Source organism: Monodon monoceros, unplaced genomic scaffold, assembly GCF_005190385.1.
Source record: "Monodon monoceros isolate NGI ecotype Baffin Bay Population unplaced genomic scaffold, NGI_Narwhal_1 Super_Scaffold_7, whole genome shotgun sequence".
Taxonomy (NCBI): domain Eukaryota; kingdom Metazoa; phylum Chordata; class Mammalia; order Artiodactyla; family Monodontidae; genus Monodon; species Monodon monoceros.
In genome coordinates, this window is record NW_021703784.1 from 59,186,122 (window position 1) to 59,207,413 (window position 21,292).

Below are 21,292 nucleotides of genomic sequence, written 5' to 3' on the forward strand. Positions count from 1 at the left end.
GCCCTACAGAAAAAGGGTGGGAAAGAAGAATGAGCACAGAATAGAGATTTCCCTTTTATACATATTGCAACAAGTTCTCCAGAAAACATTCATTGGAAATAAATTAAAAAGTCCTCTTGCCACTGCCTCCAAACATAAAAAGGAGCCTACACCCTGGCCCCAGCACAGGCCACTCAAGGCCCTGATTGTCCATGGAAGAAAGTTAAGGATTGAGGGGCCCAAAGCCTGAGATGGGAGGGCCAGATCCCTCCTCTGAAGTATCCAACAAGAAAGGCGAGGTGACAGCGTGGGCCTGGGAGATGGCAGCCAACTCCTTGAGAAACTCAGGGAAAATGACTGCACAGTAGACAGCATTCTTGACTCGCAGAGCCTCACCTTGGCGGTCAGGGGCCCCACCCCGGGGGGGTAGGACCGATGTTGATGCCCCAGGGGAGCCCCCACCTAGGCCAAGTCCTGTGCCGTCTCTCCCAGGCTGAAGAACCATCTGTGCCGCCTGCCGAGCCCTGGTTGGACTGTGTGCATGCCGCAGGAGCAACTCTCCCAAGGATGGCCTCCGGCTCTTCACTGGGAACAAACAGGAGTGTCGTGAAGCTGCTGGCGTCAGGCAAAGTTCCCTGGCCTGGGAGAGGAGATTCCCCTCCCCACGCACCCCCACTCCCCCAGGGGCATGGACCTCTCCACTAGAACTCTTAACACCAAGGTGCTGCCTGCCCAGCCTCCTTCCCTCTACCCAACCTCCCCAACAGCCAACCATCATGCTCAGTCTTTAGGCAGTCAACCCTTCAGATACTTCAATCCCAGACAAGACCCCTCCCTCCTCCAGGCCCCTTCACCTTGAGAGGTTCTCTTACTGCGCCTCCCTTTCCAATCACTCTTCTACCATCACCAAGCTCTTTCTCCTCAGTCTGTAACATGCCCTTATTCTTGCTGCCCAGCACCCTCCTATACTAGATGGGTCAATCCTCTAGACATTTCCTCCTTCCCCTTCCTATCTGTAACACCTCACCCACACCCCTGCTCCTTCAATACCCACAGGTGCTACATATGCAGTCATAGTTCAGTGACTTTATCAGATCTGTCACACACCACTGTCCCTCCAAGTTCTGCTCTCCTGTGCCACCACTTGGCCTTCCACCAATCCCTCTCCTACATCCACCAAAGCCACCCTCCCACTGGTTGTGGCCAGACAACTTCATGTCAGCTTAGACTCAAATGAACCATTTAAAATACTGCCTTCTCTTCTCTAATTTCCTTCCTCCTAGACTTCTGGCTCTGGATCTGTTCTTGGCCCTGTCCAGAACCTAGGGCCTAGACTCTAGGGATCTAGTCTCTAGATCATGATACCATTCCCATTCTCGACCTCTAATAATGGCTACGGAGATATGCTAAACAGATATATTAGATTTGGCGTTCAGAGTCCTTTACAACCAGGTTCACACACTTCCTCGCACCTCTTCTAGAAACTCTCTACACACTTACTCCCACCTCTTCTAGAAACTCTCCCTGCTTTGGCATCCACACCTATGTGCTCCTCCTGGAACCCTCCAGGCTCCTTTCATGCCTCTGTAGCCCCTTCTGCCTTAATTTTGCTTTCCTCAATGTTTTCATCCTTGGCCTAATTTCCCCATCCCTACCTCTCCTCTAATTTGCCCTCCACTAACTTCCCATTTCACTGCTCTATCACATTGCATTTTAATAACTTGTTCTCATGTCTTCTACCTCATACATTAATCTGTGAGTTTAAGGGCTTGGACTCTGTCTTATTTACCTCTATATCCCTGGGCCCTCCACAGTGAACATAGTACCAGGACCGTGGAAGCAAGAAATAATTCCTGGTACTGGACCATGAGGAAATCATGCTAAGGAACTTCAGCTGGGCCTTCACAGCTATCTAATAACCCTTCTGGTACTCTCTTCCCAACCTATACACTTTCCTCCTTAAGCCCCCATCTCACCTCTGCTCTCTTGCTCAGCATATTATTTTGCCTCCTACTTCAATTAGCAAATAAAGGATGACTACAACTGCCTAAAATTTCCCTCCACACCTCAAAACTCCACTTGTACATACCATTTCCTCCTTTGATCTCTCCTCATTTGCCTCAAAGGGGGAAAAAAACTTTCCTGTGCTCTGGATCCCACTTACTTCCACCACCTTCAGGACCTTGCTCCCTCAGTTATGACAATCCTCTAGTCACTAACTAGACTATCAGCTTTTTGAAAGCAAAGATCACATCTTGTACCTCCCTGAGTCCCCTGTATCACAGACAACACCTAGCACATATGGCAAGCACTCAGATACTTGTTGATGAAAGATCTAAATTTAGAATATCATGGTCATATTTAACTCTTCCTTCTTCCTTATACCCCACAACCACTCACCAAACTCTGCCAGTACTTCCTTCCCATTTCCACCTTTTCAAATTCTTCCTTTCTATTTCCACTATTCTAATTCAAGCCTCACAGGTCACATCTGCATTATGGCATAAGCCTCCCAATTGCTCTTCTGACTTCATTTTCTCCTAGCTCCAGTGCAACTAGCACATGAACTAACACACTTATCTCTCCATTCCCAGATCTAAGAACCTCCAATGGTTTCTCACTGCCTAAAAGTTTACAACCTCTGCCTAGCCCAACTTCTATGCTGAGAACCTTCTGCTCTGACCAGATCTTTCCAACCTTACTACCAACTGTTCCACCAACTTCCAAATGCCCTGCTCCAACTAAACAATTCATGCTGTCCCCTGAGCAAAAGAATAAAGCCATCCCACTCCTTTGCCTACCCAAGTCCTACCCATCTCTCAAGGCCCACGTCAAATGCCATGTCCTTTACCAAGCTTTAACAATATCTCAACCTAGAGATTCTTCTGTCCCCTTGCCCGTCCCCAACTTCTAGAGTAGTTTTTGCTGGTACTGCTGGTTTGGCTCTCAGTGGACAGAACTATGTTTTTCCTCTGCCCAGAAACCTGAGGACAAAATCAAGACTCTACTCTCTGCAACTCCCTAGTTCCCAGTGCTAGGCTTCAACCTTAATAAGAAACTCAGTTAACCTGAGCTAATTAATTGCCTAGGGAGGACAGGGAGGTGGTGGCAGTGTAGGCCTCACCTAGGGAATCAGACCGGCGGGGGGCAGATCCTGCCGCAGGGCCCTCCGTCCAGTCCAACTTGCCACGGGCAATGAGGTACTTCTTGGCTTTGGATAGCAGTGCTGGGAAGTCCTCCTGGGAGGCTGCAAAGCTCTCAATCTTATTCTTCACAGAGCCCAGCACCTATGAAGCACAACTTCATGACATTTCTGGGTGGCTCTAGACTGACATAGTCCTTTCTAGCCCCGTTGGGCCTATTCCCAGCCCCCCCAGGGCCACTCCAGCTGTGGGCCTGGCCCACCATGGAGCCTAGACGCACCCATGCATGCATGCATCGCACACCTGCAGCAGGGACTTGACACTGGGCTGGAAGACCATGTTGGTGTTGAGCAGGAAAGAGCGGAGCAGGGGCTGGGGGTGACAGGCCAGCTGGGCCACCAGCCCCGTCAGCAGGAAGTTGACATAGACGGAGTTCTGCAGCATGTTCTCGAGTTTGGCAAAGAGCACAGCCATGAAGGGGCCTGGGGTGGGGGGGGGTGGGCACAAGGATACAAGGCCTAAACACAATGCACATCACACGCATTCCTCCCCAAAATGAAACCCCCCACCACCACTAGATGAAAATTATTTGTGTCAGAAAATGATTTGCATGTTTAAATATCCTGTGACCACCTATTCTGGAGGAGATAAAATGGCAGACACCACATGGACCCACAAGAGGTCCAGATGCCAGCTTTATACACATTCTAGCTGAAGGGCCAGACCACAGGCTCTGGAATCAGACAGACTTGGTTCAAATTTTAGCTTTACCATTTACTAGTTAAGTTACTGGATGAATCAAAACTCTCCAAGCATAGTTTCCTACTTGGTAAAATAAGAAAATACACCCACCTCATAAGGTTATTAAGAGGATCAAAGAGATACTGATACACAGCATTTAGGACAAAGTCTAGCAAATTATAAGTATTCAATAATAACCATAAGCTATGTAATATTTCTCAGTTTTTTAAAAAGCTTCACCCAAGAGGACAACTGAAGAAAGAACAAGTGAGAAAGTGATTAGACCAAAAGAAGAAATCAGGTTACATACAAGACAGTGGATAACACTAGACCTGAGTCAGAAATAAAGCAAGAAGAAAGCATAGTGAAGGCAAAGACGGTGACTAGATTGGTCAACTTAAAGTTAGGGGAGGAATCTTTGGAGAACCAAAAAAGAAATCAGGTCTGTTCAGGAGCGGGGAACCATGGTGGTGAAATAGAATCTGTAGGGAAAAAAGAGCTTAGTTCAGGGCCAGAGAAAACTGATTCAGGACAGACTCTTTGGTGGAAAAGAGGATGGCAGAAGGGATTAGAATGATCTTCCGGGAGAACTGGCCTCAACTGAGCCAGATAACCAACACTAGGACTGTAGAACCATCACAGTCTGTCTGGTCAGGGATTTGTCAGGGAGAGGGAGTGTGCCTAGGAACTGCACTAAGACTTGAGGCAGGAGAACAATGAAGGGCAAGAGACACTGAATCCTGAGAAAGATCCTAGAACATTCTTACTCCACATGCACATGACTAGCCTTAGCTCTAAAACAACTCTAGCTTAGCAGGGTCCTAAGATATCCCATAACTTTGTCCTTCTCATCTACAGGGACTTTTCTGCAAGAGAAAAAGCTCAGATGAGTTTAGAAGAAGAAAAAGGACAGAACTTCAAATAACGCTTCAAGAAAGTGGTAAAACCTGCATACCACCTTCTAGTGGTCTAGAGAAGGAAAGAGCAGAGCAAAGCCTAAATAAATGAAAAGACATATTTTCTGTAGTCTGCAAGAGAGTTGTCATTACTCCAGAGCAAAAGGCCTGATGCTGTGCAAGGCCCAGTTAGGGCATGTACTGATCAATGCATGATAACTTGACTACAAACAACAGGAAGATATGCGGGTACCTTGGTCAACTTGTATCCGCCATGCACCCAAGAGATGATAATCCTAAACTACCACATGCTGAGTTCTCACAATGTACCAGCATCATAGTAAGTGATTTACATGCAACAAAGACATAGATGGAATGCTAACTCAAGGTATGTCTAGTCCAAAGCACTATACAGCTTCCCAGAAGTGCCTCCCCACCAATCCCCAGCATGGGGTGTAGAGTAGGGACAAGAGCCAGATGAGGGTTGGGCTGGGTAAAGCTGGCTCTCAAACGAAAACAAAGAGGAGTTAGCCCAGCCACTCAGGCCAGATCTAGCTCCAAGGTCTTTTGGAGAGACCAAAAGAACTTAGCCAGGGGACTCAGGGCCATGCTTTGTCATTTGCCCTGATAGAGGTATTTCACTGATCTAATTTACCCAGAGACAAGTTATTTCACTCTATCTGCTTCAGTTCTTACCACTAACCATAAACCCTTAGAAAGTCTTACTGAGCAGTCAGGGCAACCAACAAGGTGCAAGGATGGGGAACAGGAGAAACTTGAAACTGAGCCCTTCTCTAAGGAGGCTGGGAGAAAGGAGGCCAGGGCTGAAGAAGAGAAGTATACCAGAGAGCTGACCCTGGGCCACAGAAGAGCTGACAAGAGACCCAACACCCAGACAGATATATTGGTGGGAACAACATGGAACAGCATGATTTATAGGTGCCTCACATACAGGACAGCACGTATGTCTTCCACATGGTTCAGATGGATTGCTGTGATTCACCAGGAAACACCAAACACAGAATATCCTAATCACACATCCCAGAAAATGGCCAGACTGAGGAAGAGGAGGAACATGCAAAAAGGACAGACATACAAGACTCAGACATAAGTCAATACTCAAACCAGCACAAGCATGGAAGACTACAGACAGACACTGAGACACAAGTATGACATGATATGTATCTGGAGGGGACCCAGGCAAAATGGATGAGGAGCTAGGCAAGTACACAGGAATGACATGGGCAAGAAGTCTCAGAAACCAGCACAAACATGTCGAGAACATGCAAAGAGTACACAAAGGAGAAGACCTAGGCTAAGTAGCTTACCAGTGAAGGGCTGGCTTGGCAGCTGGTTGAGAGTCCGCAAAGGGCTGCTGAGGAAGGGGCCAGGGGGCTCAGGGGCACAGGTGAAGCTTTCGTAGGCCTCCTCCTCCTCAAGAGGTAGTGAAGGCTCTAGAGGGGGCTCTGAGCCAGCGCCCCCATTGCTCAACGCCACCTCCAGCTCCCGGAGCTCCTGCCCAAAGCTCTCTAGTCCTGCCACGCCCTCGGAGGTGCCCTCTAGTAGTTCCCCAGCTCCCTCCTGTGGCACCCGACGAACCTTCTTGGCCCCCTCAGGCCATGGTCCTGGCACCCCATTGAGCTGGGGAGGGCGCAGGTGGCCAGGGCCCTCCCTCACACCCAGAGCCAGCGCCCCCCTCCCCAGCTCCTCCACCTCCCCTTCCCCTGCATGGCCCCTGCCCTCCTCAGGCAGTAGGCTGCGTTTCTTAGTCCGGGAGCCAACAGGACTGGGCTCAGGAGGGGGCCGCTCGCCATCATAGGGGGCAGACCAGGTACGGCAGGCTTGGACACAGCGGTCCACACCAAGGCGCGCCTCACGCAGATACTCCAGGTAATTGTCTTCCAGCTCACCGGGCTCCTCCACAGGGCTGGGCCGTCGGCCAGGGCTGGAGGCTGGGGATGCAGCAAGCCCCGGTGAGCGAGGAGCTGGGGCTGGGGACTCGGAGCCACCCAGGCTCTGCTGTCGCAGAAAGAGGGCCAGACGAGACGGCGTGGAGGCCCGGGGTACCGTCACCACAGAAGAGGAGTCAACGCTTGGGCTTCCAGGGCCTGCAGAGGGGAAAACACATAAGAGAGATCAAAGAGCCAGAGGTGCAGGAGGAAGGATGAGACACCTTGGGTAACTAAGAGAGAAGGCAATGAAGCAGAAGAAACATGGGACTGATTCAGACAGCTGACTCTCCACTCCTCAAATTAAGCTTTTCCTCATCCACCACCCCCTCCTCATTACCACCGACACCACAAAAACAACGGAAATAGAAGAGTACAACGGGAGTGAAGAAAAGGAACAGCTTTGCTCAGAAGCTAAATTTCTTTGGTGGAGTTAAGGATCCACCCTACAACACCCCTCATCAACCTCCCCAAAGATGGAATGCCACTCACGGCCACCTCCCTCCTCCCACCTTCTTGCTAGGCTCCCCCAGAACCCGGGCCATACCCGTCGTGTCCTCCCTTCTCCCTGCCTCTCTGCTAGGCCCACCTCGTGCCCACGAGGCATGCTCTGGACGAGGTGGGCTAGAGGCACGGTGCCGACAACAGCGTGGGATTAAGGAGAGAAACTTGTCTGCTGCTCGTCCATATAGGTCCACATCGCGCACAGCTGGCTTCTGGCTCAGCATCACATGGTTACACGGGACAAGATACCTGGGAAAGACAGCAGAAAAGGGACACAGGATAGATCAGGAAGGAAGGACAGGGCTTGGGAGAACATCAGTGGAACTATATGGCTAAGCCAGGCTTCGAGAGGACACACACACAAGCAACCCCAATGCAACCCATCACCCCAGCAATGCACAAGGCCCTGAGGGCCCGGAGGGTTCAGGATCAGCCATCCCTCAGCCCTGCCCCCACAGGTACCTGAGAACCAGCTGCAGCAGGACATCCTCACAGCTGAGGTTCAGTAGGGTCCTGAAGAGACTCAGAGAGACCATGCAGAGCTGGGGGGGGGGGGGACGGGGAGTCACCATAAGAGCTCTCTACCCTCCAAGATGTTTACCAAATGGAAACCTCCCCAACCCCAGGCCCAACCAACCTCTCCTGGAGCAATGATGGCACAGGGCCTGGCACAAAACAATCATTCAAATATTAAATAAATGATCACATGATCTTTGTGGTCAAGACTTCATTATTCACAGATAGGAACGAACCACATGTCAGATTTAATGTATTTCTATAGACCATACACATGTCAGCAAACTCTCTGGATATATATATATACCTGGCAGCAGAGATACCAGCAATACTTAAATGGAATGAATACCCATGAAGAGACCCCAGGAAATACTGGGACTGAGTGAATGACTAACAGGAGACAACAGCAACGTGATAACTAAGGGAATGCCTGTCAACAGACTATAGCAGCATAGTAACTGAACGCCTACCAACAAAAAACCAGAGGGAACCTGGAAGAATCCCAGCTGGGAAGTGGGTGGGGCTGTGAACAAGGAGTCTGAGTCACCTCTTCAACCCCAGTGTCTCTATCAGAAGGTAGGATAAAGAAAGTTCAAGGGCAGCTGACAGGAAAAGGAAAAAATAGGTGGGTCCAGAACAAGGGAAACTTTTGTTTTAGAAAAGTAAAAAGGGTGGTTCACCTCTGGCTAGATGAAGAGAAGAGACACATGTAAGCACTCCCTCACTCCTATGAATCCCCGAAGCACTTTCTCTATACTTCCCTTATGGCAAGTATACCTTGAGCACCCTGAAGACAACTATTGGGTCTTAGTCCAGGGCACTACCTGCACAGTCTAGGTGCTCATCATTAACTAAATGACTGTGGGGGAATTACAAGCCAATCATGGGACTTCCCTGGTGGCGCAGTGGTTAAGAATCTGCCTGCCTGTGCAGGGGACACGGGTTCGATCCCTGGTCCGGGAAGATCTCACATGCCGTGGAGCAGCTAAGCTCATGCGCCACAACTACTGAGCCTGCGCTCTAGAGCCCGCAAGCCACAACTACTGAGCCCACGTGCCACAACTACTGAAACCTGCGTGCCTAGAACCCATGCTCCACAACAAAAGAAGCCACCACAATGAGAAGCCCGTGCACCGCAACGAAGGGTAGCCCTCGCTCACCCCTAGAGAAAGCCCAGGCACAGCAATGAAGACCCAACACAGCCATAAATAAATAAATGAATACATACATACATACATACATTTAAGAAAAAACAAAACAAAACCAAACAAAAGCCAGTCATGGTGGGAAAGAGATAAGATAGCAGTTCCCATTTTAGACAGCATGGATGTTTATCCTAAATGACCATTTTAACTAGCAATGAAAACATTCAGACTCACTGAAAGATTGTGTGGTAGGTAGAAAAAATGGCCCCTCAAAGATGTCCAGGTCCTAATCTCCAGAACCTGTAAGTTACCTTCCATGGCAGAAGGGACTTTGCAGGTATGATTAAGGTTATTAAAAAATTTAAGATGGGAAGAGTAGCCTGGATTATCCAGATAGGCCCACTCAAATCACACGAGTCTTTAAAAGCCAAGAACCTTTCCTAGCTGGGTCAAAAAGAAGAGAGATCTGAAGCACGAAAGGGACTCGATCCACCACTGATGGCTTTGAAGATGGAACAAGGGATCACAAGCCAAGGATTTAGTTGGTCTCTAGAAGATGGGAATGGTCCTCAGCTGACAGCCAGCAAGAAAACAGGAGTCTCAGTCCTATAATTACAATTAAGTAAATTCGACCAATGATCCCAATGAGCAAGGAAGCGGATTTTCTCCTAGGGCCTCCAGAAAGGATGCAGCCCCGCTGATGCTTTGATTTTAGTGGGGTGAGGTCCGTGTCAGATACATGACCTACAGAACTGTAAGATAATAAATTTGTGTTGCTTTAAGCCACTATGTTTGTGGTAATTTGTTATGACAGCAATAGGAAACTAATACAGATACTCAGGCTAGCTAGCCAGCATGATTCACGTTAAGCCACAAAAGTCGGACTATAGCAGTTACAAAGTCAGGCCAACAGAATCAAGCTTAAAAGGGCTAAACAGGGGAAAGGAAAGCACCTGCATGTTTAACATGGGCATCCTAAAATCAGAAAAGATTTGGTTCCTCCAAGAACTGAGAGCCAAGAATAAATACCCCAAAACCATGAAAGGCTCCTGAGACCAGGGAACCAAATGAAAGACTAACAGAAATATATGCTGAAGACTAAAGACACTGAGGGAGAATCAAAGAAGTTAGGATAAGATTAAGACAAAAGCAAGACGGACAGAGCCCAATACAGGAAGAAAAATCAAATCCTAGGAAGGAAATCAACATTCCCAAAACATGAACAGGACATTCCATGAGGCCAAACAGATTTAAGACCTTGGTCGAGCTTCAGCATAATGAGAAATAAAACTTTTTCAATGCCTTTGTAAAATTAAAGCTTTGACATCTCTTCCCTATCAGTTTATGACAATAATTCTTAACCCAAGGCATGTATCATAATTACATTTTGGAGTATTAGAAAAGTACACATGCCTTGGGCCTACTCCCAAAGATTATAACTCAAGAAATCTAAGGCAGAACCTAGAATCTGTTGTTACGGTTACTGTCATTTTCAAATTCTAAAGTGTACACTTGGTTCAGAAACACTGGTCAAATCAGAGTCAGTCTAGAATATCTCATATACACCCTAACGTAGCTTCAGAAACCTCAACTATACAAAACATAGCTATCCAGGAACCTTACTTACCTGGAACCCTACTACCAGGTACCTCAGTTATCTAGAACAGTTTTCTAGAACCTTTAGTGATCTAAGAACTTCTATTTTAAACACAAGGACCCAGAGAACTTCAATTATTTATAATAAAAGAAGGAAACAAAAATGGTTGATGGAGCCAAAATAAATGCCATAAAGTCCATGGCTAAACTAATGCTTTACTCCCCCAGAAAGACTTCGGGTCTTTATGACTTAGAAACAATTTACTCCTATTTTATATACATTTCTATTGGTTAAAATCTAAACTTCTTACCATGGTCTACAAGGCCACACATGATCTGAACTCACCCACCTCTCCTTCCCTTCTCCCCTTTGCTCACTATACCTCCAGTCACACTGGTCTTTCATTTCCTCAAATACATTTCATTTCCTGTTCCCCACTTATGTACTTTGCATACATTGCTCCCTCTGCCTAGACTGTTCTTCCACTTGATCTTCAATAGGGTAACTCCCTCATGACCTCATGACCTTTAGGTCTCAACTCAATGTCACCAGAATGGTTTTTTTGACCACTCTACTGTTTTCTAAGCACCCTGTTGGGTTTTTTATAACAATGACCTCAATTTTCAATTATTTTGGTTATGTGTTTACTTGTCTACCTCCTCTACGAAGGAAGCTCCATGAAGTCAGCAACCACTGCTTACCATTATATCCTCAGTACCAGAGAACAGTATGACATACAGTGAACATTCAATCAAAATGTTCAGAAAGAAGGAACGTAAGTAGGTAGGCGGGCAAATGGGTGCCCCAAGTTCTATAACTCTACAGCAAATCCAGAGGGAAGAAAAGGTAAACGTACTAGTAGCAGCTGGATCACCTATCAAAGCGGACACAAAGCCTGAAGAAGTGATCTCAAGTCACCCAGAGCAAGTCACAAAGCGCTACACAGCTGAAGAGAACCTCAGGTCAACGCTACATAACAAGTGTCACACAATGGCAACACCTATAGCCGTGACGAGCAGCCGAAGTCATCCAGAAAAGGTAACTGTGTCCTAGATTTGTATATTACAAAAGCAGGAGGCCACATTAAAATTGTACCCAAAACAGTTAAAAGTTTAATACTAGAAAGAAAATGCCACCTAACTTTGAAGTGATTGCTGGAGACAAAGGCCAAAGAAGGGCAGGAACACCCTCCCAGAACAAAGGTCGGAGAGAGAAGATGGCTCACCCAGGTAAGCCAGGACAGAGGTAGGGGCCATACCCGGGAGTTGCTGCCAATACGGGCAACAAGGGTGTCAAGGATGGTGTGGGTGTCATGCCGGTGTAATAGCAGGAATCGCAGGAAGGTACGGAGCAAGGCAGGCTCTGAAATACTCCGTAGGAAAAGTTCCAGATAAGCGGTACTGGCAATCATCTCCTCCACAGAGGTCTGGACAAAGAAAGGGAAAGTTTGGAAATTTAGGGCTTCCCCGCACATATGCTAAGCCATTTTCCCTAAGTTCTAAGGAGGTACCAGGAGCAGAGAGGGAAAAAGGGAGGAGTACCCAGCCCACTGCCACCCACATTGGTCCTGGCATTGAGGTTACCACCCCTCAACCTAATCCCTTAATCTGCCTTGCCACCCATGACTCTCACCTTATGCAGGGCAGGGCCCATGACAGGCACCAGGAACCCATTATGGATATAATCTACCAGCTGCTTTTGCACTAGAGGGTGAGCCACCTGTAAGGGTGCAAGACACAGGACGGAGGATTTTGAAGGGGGCCATTGTCAGGAAGGGAGCAGAATGGTAAATACAAATAGGCACCCTACCCCCAAGCTGAAAGAAAACCAGAACTCCAGGGAATGCACCCCCTCCCACCCCATCTCCCCAGAATGACCAAAGGCCAGACCTCCTGGGAACCCCAGTCCCACCTGAATGACTGCGTTGCAGAACTCTAGGGAACTCATGAAGAGAGCAAGGGCTGGCACCCCCAGCCAGTCTTCCCGTCGCAGGCAGTGCCAATCATCTCCTGGAACTTCAATCTTTCGGGGCAGTGAAGAGTACAGGGCACTCAGCCCTGTGGCCAGCACCTGGGGGCCAGCCCCAAGGACAGGTTACCAAAGACTCAGACGATACGAAAAGGGGAACAGGGAACTATTAACCCAGAGCTTTTATGCGAGTAGGGTTAGAGCTATTACCAGAGCACATATTTAGTCACCCAACGTGCCAGCACATCACCTGGAACACTGGCCCGTGAAGAGCCTTCATACTTGCCTTATCCACCTAAGCCCATGTTTCATCCCCACCCCAACTCCAGGTGCTGCTTTCAAGCCCGGGGGGGCTGCTTCCTGAAGGAGAGGGCCCTGGTACATAGTCCCTCCACAACTCCTGGACAGGAAGGTGCTCTCCCGTGCCTACACCATACCCTACCCCCCATCCCAGGAGGTGCTGACCGGGCAGAAGTAAGAGTGATCTGCGATGTAGCGGCCCACAGTGGGACTTCCAGCTGATAGAGCCATGAGCAGGAGTAGGGCATCACGGGCCTGTTGGCCCAGGGTGCCCTCTCGATGGACAAAAGGTACAAGGCGAGAAAAGAGGAGAAGACGGGGAGCAGCTCCGGGCTCAGGAGGTGGCTGCAGGAAGAACTCGAGCAATGAAGGCTCCCGGGCCAGACACACGCACAGCTGGCTGAGAAGTAGCACCAGGCCTTCATCCAGTGCTGGGCTACTGGGCACAGGGCGGCCACAGGCATCCAGCAAGATCAGCAGAGCCTCACGAACGGGACTATGCCGCAACAGTGGCTGGCGAGCTTCGCTCACTAGCATCTCAAATAGTTTCAGTTGCTCAGCCCGCCGTTCCTCAACCCCATCCCCAAGCTCATCCCACTGAAGCTGCCACGTCAACACACGGGTTAGCAGATCCTCGCGCAGAGCAAACTCCAGCAGGGGCCCAGGAGCCGTGGGAGCCGAGGGCACCGCATGATCCTCCGCCAGCAGTGTCAGCATCTGGTAAGTGTGGTTGCACACAGCACTGAGATCGTCGGCTCCCCCAGGAGCTGCCCTAGGGCCTTCCCGCTCCAGAATTCGCACCACCTGGGGAATCAGGACAGATAAGAGAAAAAAATTTAAGATGATCAGGTGACTAGATGGCAAGGTGAGAGAACAAAGAATGTTAGGACTTGGGCAGCCAGCAGACTGGGACCTTTAGCATATAGTCTCCTACCTGGGACCAGTGATTCTTGAAGACCATGAGGCAGGTCTCAGGGTCAGCCATGACAGGAGTTTGCAGACTGGCCCCTTGTGGTACACGATGCCCAGGGCCCCGGGAGGCCAGTCTGCTCAGCCAGTTCATCCTCTCCATGAGGTAGGCCGGGCAGGGCCAGTGGCCAGAGGGCCACACTCTGAGAATTTGCCAGCCGGAGGCTTTCTCTACTTGTGTCTCTAGTCTGCTTCATCCGGTCTGTAGGAGCCAGTAACTGTCCATGGAGCCAGAAGATATACCAGGCTGGAGTAGTGAGCTCAGAGGTCACTGCCCGATCCAGACCTACAAATCTAATTCAAAGAGAAAGGATGGAAGAGGTTAATAGAAGTTTGCCTCTCTCTACCACCCAGCAGGAAGAACTCAGAACCACCACTCCACTGAGAACTTCACACACACAGTCAGCACCTTAAATTCAACATGTCTAAAACAGAACTCATTCCAACACTAAACCTGTGTTACTCCCCCAGACTTCTCCACCTTAATAAATGATACCAATATTTACCTACTTGTTCTGGCCAAAAACCTAGGCATCATCCTTCTTTCTTCTTGTCCTTACTTCTAATATCCAGTTCATCAGCCTATCATCTATACCCTCCAAACGTGTCTCACTATTGCAATAGCTTCCGATCTGGTCTTCATACTTCCAGTCTTGCCCCTCTGAGAATCTATTCCCCACATGGCAACCAGAGTTTTAAAACATAAATTATACTACATCTCTCCTCTGCTGAATACCCTCCAATGACTCCCTATCACACTGGTAATAATCCAAATTCTCTACCTTGGTCTCTAGGGCATTACATAATCTAACCTGTATAACCTCCTACCATACCCCTCCTCACTCATACTTTATTCATACAAGGCTTCTTGAATACTTGCTCTTCCCTCTGTCTGGAGTGTACTTTTCCTGATCTTCACATTGCTCACATCGCTCAGTTCTTTCCAAATGCCATCTCCTCAGAGAGGACTTACTTAACAATTCTATCTAAATAGCACATCTTCCCACCTTCACTCTCTAGCTTCCTAATCCTTTCTTCTTAGCAGTTTTTTACTTTCTAAATATATTTATTTGCCTATTTATTTGTCTATCTTCCCCACTACAATGAAGCTCATTGAGGGCAAGTTTCTCTGTTGTATCCCCAGTACCTGGAGCAGTGCCTAGGGACTTAATAAATAGTTGCTGAATGTACGGATGCTTAAGTGAATGAGTGAATGAACAAACAAAGAACAATCAGGAAATCCAGTCTTGATCTGGCTCCGGCCCTCTGGGACTGTTGAGGAAGACATTTTTTTCTAACTATTACAGGTCCCTCCCTAGAAGCCCACCCAGGAGGAAATACACTAATAGACCTTTAACTGGCTGAATAATCTTAAGAGGTAAAAATTCAGAGCCAACCAAAACAGCAAAAGAATTTTCATTCTAGCAAAGAACACAAGGATACACTCCCATAAACACACATATACCCACTCCTGTCAGATGCATCCAACACTCACTCCTGGGGACATGACGTGACACCCTCACTAGAGAATGGGGAAAAGTACCAAAACAGCTGCTGGCCTTGGCCATGGCTCACAGTTCCTTCTCATCACATCTACCACCCACTCAACAATACTGTCTGTCAACAATATCTCACAAGTATAAGAACTTCAGAGGAAAAAAAACAAAAAAACTTCAGAGGAAAGGTGTGGTTCAGTTGTCCTTCCTCTTTACACTCAATAAGGCTAAAGGAGCCCAGAGACCTGGCAACAGGCCCACATTTGGCCTCCAGTTATATTAACCACCACCCCTTCTACCCAGATACACTCCCTCTCACCATTATCAGCGCACACTAAAGGAAGATAGCAACTATGCTTAAGAAAACCTTCTGGAGAACAAAAGACAGTCTTTTTTTTTTTTTCAAAAGACAGTCTTATAAAGGGTGGGAGCAGTCCTAAACAGCAGGCAGGGCTCACTCATTGATTAAGTCGGTGTACATCATACTGATAAGTGCTGGGACACTGTGCTAATAATAGGTAAGCACTGGAAATACAAAAATGGATAAAAAACAGTTGGTGGAGCATAAACAAAAACTCCAATAGATATTATAAACAGAGGTACTTACAAAAATGTCATGGGGGTGCTAAGGAAAGCAACTAAATCTTCCTGGGAAACTATAAGAGGATTCCAGAAAAGAGGTGATATCTGATTTAAATCTTTAACAACGAGATACTGGCCACAAAGAAAGCAGACGGAAAGGCCTTCTTCATATTAAAAACAGTATGTTCAAAAATATGGCACTGTGAAAGAACATAGCAAATTTGAAGAACAGTTGCAAGTTTGGTGTGACTTAATCTCAGACTATTTAGAGAAGAGAGATACAATATTAAGTTGAAGGGTAAACATGGGTGAAGGTTATAAATATCACTGAATATCATGCTAAGGACTTTGGGTTTTATCTATCAACACCCTGGAATAAAGGAGGTTTTTAAACAAGGAAATGACAAGATCAAATTTGCCTTTAAAAATATGTCAGATAGCAACATATGGTGGAGCAAAGAGAGACCTAACCTCACACTCATACCCCAGGGGAGCTGAAGAAGGGCCAAGCATCCAGTCTCAGCAAAGTAAGGCCTTAACATGTCCACAACTAAACTGCTTCCAGCTTCTAGAACTCAATTCCAAAGACTAACAAACAGCTTCTACCTTGGGATGTACCTGGGGCGCCCACTTCTGCTCCACTCCTTGACTAACATAGAGCAATGCTCACAGACCCAAGGGGAACTGGCCTCCAGGACTTTCCCTGCCCACCCCACCCCCATTTCTTTTCAAAGACCTCAAAGAGAAAAGCCACACTGAAATCACTGTCTCAGAACCCAAAAGCTAACACTTAACCTGGACCCTCTTCACGTACTTCAGAAATCTAAAAGAAAGCCACAGCTTGGTGTTCCTGTCACCCACCTAAGACTCCCTCACTCCCTGTTAACCCTGAAAAGTTCAGAACAAGACAGAAGAGAATGGGATCACCACCCTATTACTGTGCCCTTTCCTCCCACAGCAAAGTCTAGAGAAAAGTAGATCCCTCTTCCCAAATTTACCTACAGGCTCAGCCACAAGGAAAAGAGAAGGAGATGATCTTTCAGACCCCCCAAAATGGCCAAGGTCAAGCACTCACCAGAGGGCCCGAAATACAGCCTTATAGGAACACTCAGCAAGGGTGTCCACCAATCTCGGAATAGCAGGCACGAGGCAGGAAATGGCTCAGTCTCACTTATGAACCTTTGCCCTGGGAGAGGCAAAGAGGGAGGAAGGTGGGGGCAGGGATACACCTGCAACATCTACAGCAGACAGAGAGAGACCAAAACAACCTTCTAAGAACAGGTCAGTGAAGTTCTGAGGCTTCTCTCCCCCTACAATGGCTCTTCCTCTTACTGACGTAAGAGGCAGCGATGGGTTCTTACCCTAGATTCTAAAAGTAGAAAGATCTGATTAAAACTTCATAGTAATACAAAAGGGAAAAACAAATAAACAAACCCCACCTCATAGGAGCCTACGATCTAGAGCTCAGCTCAGACATATCCTCTCTGCCTGTCTATCCCTCAGCCTATATGTATGAGACAAATGGGTTATCAGTATATGGTGCTAACTCACTCCCTCCCCTCTCCCCAGTACTACCTCTGCTTCTTGCAGGGATCTCCCCACCTCACTCCAGCAAAGCCCTCATAACTCACAGCATGAACTCTATTGCATAGTGACTCCCCTTTACAACAGTAAATCCCCACGTCACACACAGCTTTCTCTACCCTTTTGCAGAAGGGCGACAAGGAAGTCAAAGAGGAGGTGAAACTGAACTAGATCCTAATGGATGAGGAAAGTTCACTGGGCAGAGAAGAAAAGGCATTCCTAGTAGAGGAAGCAGCTATTACAAAGATTTCAAGGCTCAAAAAGTGACATGTTTGTCAGGGAACTGTGAACAATTTATTCAAGCTAGAACACAGAGCAGAGAGAGAGTGGACCGAGATGAGGCTGGAGAGGTGAGTTGAGGCCAAATGATGCCATATTAAGGAATTTGGATGTTATCCTACAGAACACAAAGAGCCAAAAGTTTTTAGCAGAGGAGCTCCATGATCAAATTTGCATTTTTAGAAAGACCATTCCAGGGACGGATGAGAAAAGAGCAAGTCTGAAGGCAGGAGACTGTCTGGGGAAAAACATCCAGATGAGAGATGAGGAGGTAGTAAACTAAAGCCTTAACTGTGAAGATGTAGCTGTGGAGATGAAGAAAACAGATAATATAAAGGGAAATGTATTAAGATTTTCGAGACTGACTACATACAGGGGGTGAAGGAGCAGAAAGATGGAAGATGACACTGAAGTCCTTGCCTGGATTGCGATATGACACATGGTACAAAAGCAGACTTTCAAAGCAAAGACAATGAGTTCTGTTTTGGACACGTTAACTGAGATACCTGTGGAGATATACCATAGATCACTGAGTAAATATGACTGGAACATAGAGAGAGACTGAGACTATATACAGACACGTAATCACCTCATTATGATATACTTTCATATTTCACATTCTCTCTCTCAACTGAAATTATCTTTTCATGTGTCCATCTCTCCCAACCAGATTGAAAATTCCTTGAGACTTCACAGGACCACATCTTATCTATCTTGTTATCTCATAAAATGTGAGCATCACAAGGGCAGACTATATGCTAAAGTATTTGCTGAATGAATAAATGAATTACTACACGAATGAATGAATTTGTCCTCCCAGCACTTATAAGAGTGCCTGGCACATAGCAGATATGGAATAGATGGTTACACACAGCACCCCAAGCATGTTTCTATCTCTACATCATCATCTACATCTATGTTTCATCTCCTCAGATCTACCACTCAGCTATATATATCATAAAGCAAAATCCATTATACTTAACGCACTACTATTCAACAAAGAATTCAGTATAGCAAACAGGAAGCTTACGAAACCCAGTGCTTTCTCCAGATCAGCCAAGAATTTGGACAGTCCCTAAGAACCATCGGACATGTGACTTGACTCACCTATCACTATCACAATGTGATCCAGGTATTATGTACACCTGTTCCTATGTTTTTGTCACATTATTAAACAAAAACTTCAAACCCATGTCACCCTCAAAGTCTCTTTAACCTCTTTTGGAAACAGAACAATTACAAATCATAGAAAAGACTTTTTTGCCAGGATAACGTCCTCCATGTCATCACAACCCTTCCTGTATATCACATGCTTTTTACTCCACATCACCTTCACTCTCTGTTACAAACTTTTTTTTCCCAAGTCACTGTCACTCTCTTGAGACCAAATTTTGGGTCCAGCTTTGCCTCTTTATCACTATGTGGTCTCTGGCTCTTCGATTTGATTCTCCATCTATAAAATAAGAATTCCTGCCCTTGCATACTTCACAAGGAATCTATGTAATTCCAGTAAAACCTGACATCGCTGTGTAATGCATGAATGCAATTTAGATGTCAGACAGTAATTCTACTGTATAAATGGATGCTTCCTCAACATAATTCAGCAGGCACACTATCATCACCCTAAATTCCTGGATTTCATGAACCAGTAGAAATAGATTTAAAAAATTTTTAAATAGGATTGTTACTTTTTATTTTGGCAAATAGATCCGTTTTTTAAAACCCATCATCCACTGGCACCATTACTTTACCAGTGAGAGAGCACTTTAATACCAAAAGAATAGGAAAGATAATTTAAGAATAAATTTATCTTTATGGAAAACTCATGTTCCATATGTTGCCTTTCTCTCCTTCCACCTTGAATAGATAAAAAACTTTTATCATGGACTGGCACTGTCCTTGGCCCAGTGTTCAGGAATCATTGTTCTAAACTCTTTCATTACACATGTAAGTTCTATAAGGTTCTGACCATCTGGGCAGATTGCCAAGGGTTCCACCAGCATGAAAACCTGTTCAGCCTCCAGAGAGAAGCAATGAAAACATACCATAGGACAGAACAGCTGGTTCTGAGGCTCAGACTCTAGAACAGAATGGGGACTTGGGCTGCCCCTAATTCCCAAAGAATGGTCTGGATAGGGAAGGTCTACCTCTTCCTGAGGTTGGGGGAGGTATCTGCTCTGTGGCAGACTGTCAATAGAGAGGAAATTTTAGTGGTGTGAAAGGAGCCATTATCTGAGGGCCAACCCAGCTTTCTAGAACATTCAAAATTTCCATGTGCATATGGGTTGGCAGGGAAAAGGGGACCTGTAAAATGCTAATAAAGTGAACCCAATAACATGTCGTGGAGCGAGGAATGAACTGCAAAGGGACAGGAGAAAACTTTTGGGGGTGGGAGAAATGTTCAGTATCTTGAAAGTGGTGATGGTTTCACAGATGTAAACGTGTGTCAGAACTCATCAAACATGTGCATTTTAAATATGAGTAGTTTATTGTACATAAGTTCGCTTTTTTTTTTTTTTTTTAATTTAACTGTAAGAAAATGAAAGCAAAGCCATCCTGTTTGGGAGTTGAAATACAGCGTTGTATGTAACAAACCATATGATTTCCATGAAAGTAGAATTAGCAGCTGTAAGTGGTTAGTCCAATACAGATGGCAACGGTCAAAGCCCCACAGCTCAGCACAGGTAAGGAGCAGCAGTGGAGTAAGGTTGCCCAGAAGCAGGTGGAAAGACAACAAACATAGGCGGTCATAGCCAAAAAATCTCCATGAGAGGGACCATCTTCAAGTCTGCAGTCCCAAGGAGGAACTTCAGGGAACGAGGGATTCCAATGATGACTCTGTTGAAGAGTAAGCCTAAAAAATGATTTCCATTATCATTGTTACTACTGCCCACGACGCTTATCATTTTTGATCCTCCAAAATATGTAGAGCCCATGCAGCAGAAGAGCCAAGAGCACAACACTTCCACCCAAGCTGTCCTACTCAGTCTAAAACTACTGCTCTCACTGGGCAGAACACTCCACTCAGAACCGACCTCTCACCTTTATCCAAGTCTCACAACCCTCATTCCTTCCCCCATGCCCTAGTCTCAACTCCCTCCCGATTCACCACCAGCCCGCATGCTCCCGCCTTCGCCCTGTCCATTCCCCCTCCCCGCACAGGCCTCAGCCCCTCACTCTGGTCCCAGGGTTGTCCCTCACGCCTGCCCACAGGAGCCCCAGCTCCTCAGTAAATCGTGTTCACAAGTCCCTTCCACTTGGCCCCTCAGAAGGCATCCCGGCCCCTCATACAACCCAGCTCCTTACTTGCCCACTCACCCCGAGGCTCTCGCCCTGCTCCCCTACCTTAGACACTCACACCTGGCCCCTCACCACATGCCAGCCCCTCACCCTGTCCCCTCACAACCAGGACAGTCACCAAACCCAGTGCCGTCATTCCCCAGCCCCTCTTCCCCTCTCACACGCCCTCCGGCCCTCACTTACTGTTCAGTCACAGAACTCCGACCCTGAGCAGGCCCGATCGCCACCGCGGTGCTAGGTGAGTTGAGGCCGCCATCGCTCCTCAGGCGCACCAGCCGCGCCCCGCCCCGCGCCACACGCAACCCGCGCCCCCGCGCACCACACGTAACCGCCCAGCGACGCAC

General features: G+C 47.1%; 1 protein-coding gene across 4 annotated transcripts; it reads right to left on the reverse strand.

Annotated features, from left to right (window-relative positions):
• Window positions 1-22: 22 nt before the first annotated feature.
• On the reverse strand, window positions 23-21,292 carry FAM160A2 (family with sequence similarity 160 member A2). 4 transcript variants are annotated; one of them, XM_029208464.1, is made up of 13 exons: window positions 21,132-21,151; window positions 16,861-17,023; window positions 13,673-14,001; window positions 12,904-13,542; window positions 12,382-12,540; window positions 12,103-12,189; window positions 11,729-11,896; window positions 7,675-7,754; window positions 7,256-7,461; window positions 6,088-6,867; window positions 3,426-3,604; window positions 3,104-3,266; window positions 23-564 (listed from the first exon to the last, which is right to left on the reverse strand). In XM_029208464.1, exons 3-13 carry the CDS (start codon window positions 13,808-13,810, stop codon window positions 203-205), a joined length of 2,961 nt encoding a protein of 986 aa, XP_029064297.1. In that variant the 5' UTR covers window positions 13,811-14,001; window positions 16,861-17,023; window positions 21,132-21,151; the 3' UTR covers window positions 23-202. The 4 variants fall into 4 exon arrangements, 3 of the variants coding, with proteins under 3 accessions (XP_029064297.1, XP_029064298.1, XP_029064296.1); XM_029208465.1 differs by lacking the exon at window positions 16,861-17,023 and having other exon boundaries at window positions 31-564; window positions 7,298-7,461; window positions 21,132-21,292; XM_029208463.1 differs by lacking the exon at window positions 16,861-17,023 and having other exon boundaries at window positions 31-564; window positions 21,132-21,292.

Bases quoted from the DNA above. Each gene is read 5' to 3' on its own strand.
- FAM160A2 (XM_029208464.1), bottom strand. From the start codon at position 13,810: ATGGAGAGGATGAACTGGCTGAGCAGACTGGCCTCCCGGGGCCCTGGG. The intron at 11,897-12,102 runs GTGAGAGTCATG...TTCTTTGTCCAG, and splicing joins TGGGCCCTGCCCTGCATAAG to ACCTCTGTGGAGGAGATGAT. The intron at 3,267-3,425 runs GTGTGCGATGCA...TGTGCTTCATAG, and splicing joins GTGTCAAGTCCCTGCTGCAG to GTGCTGGGCTCTGTGAAGAA.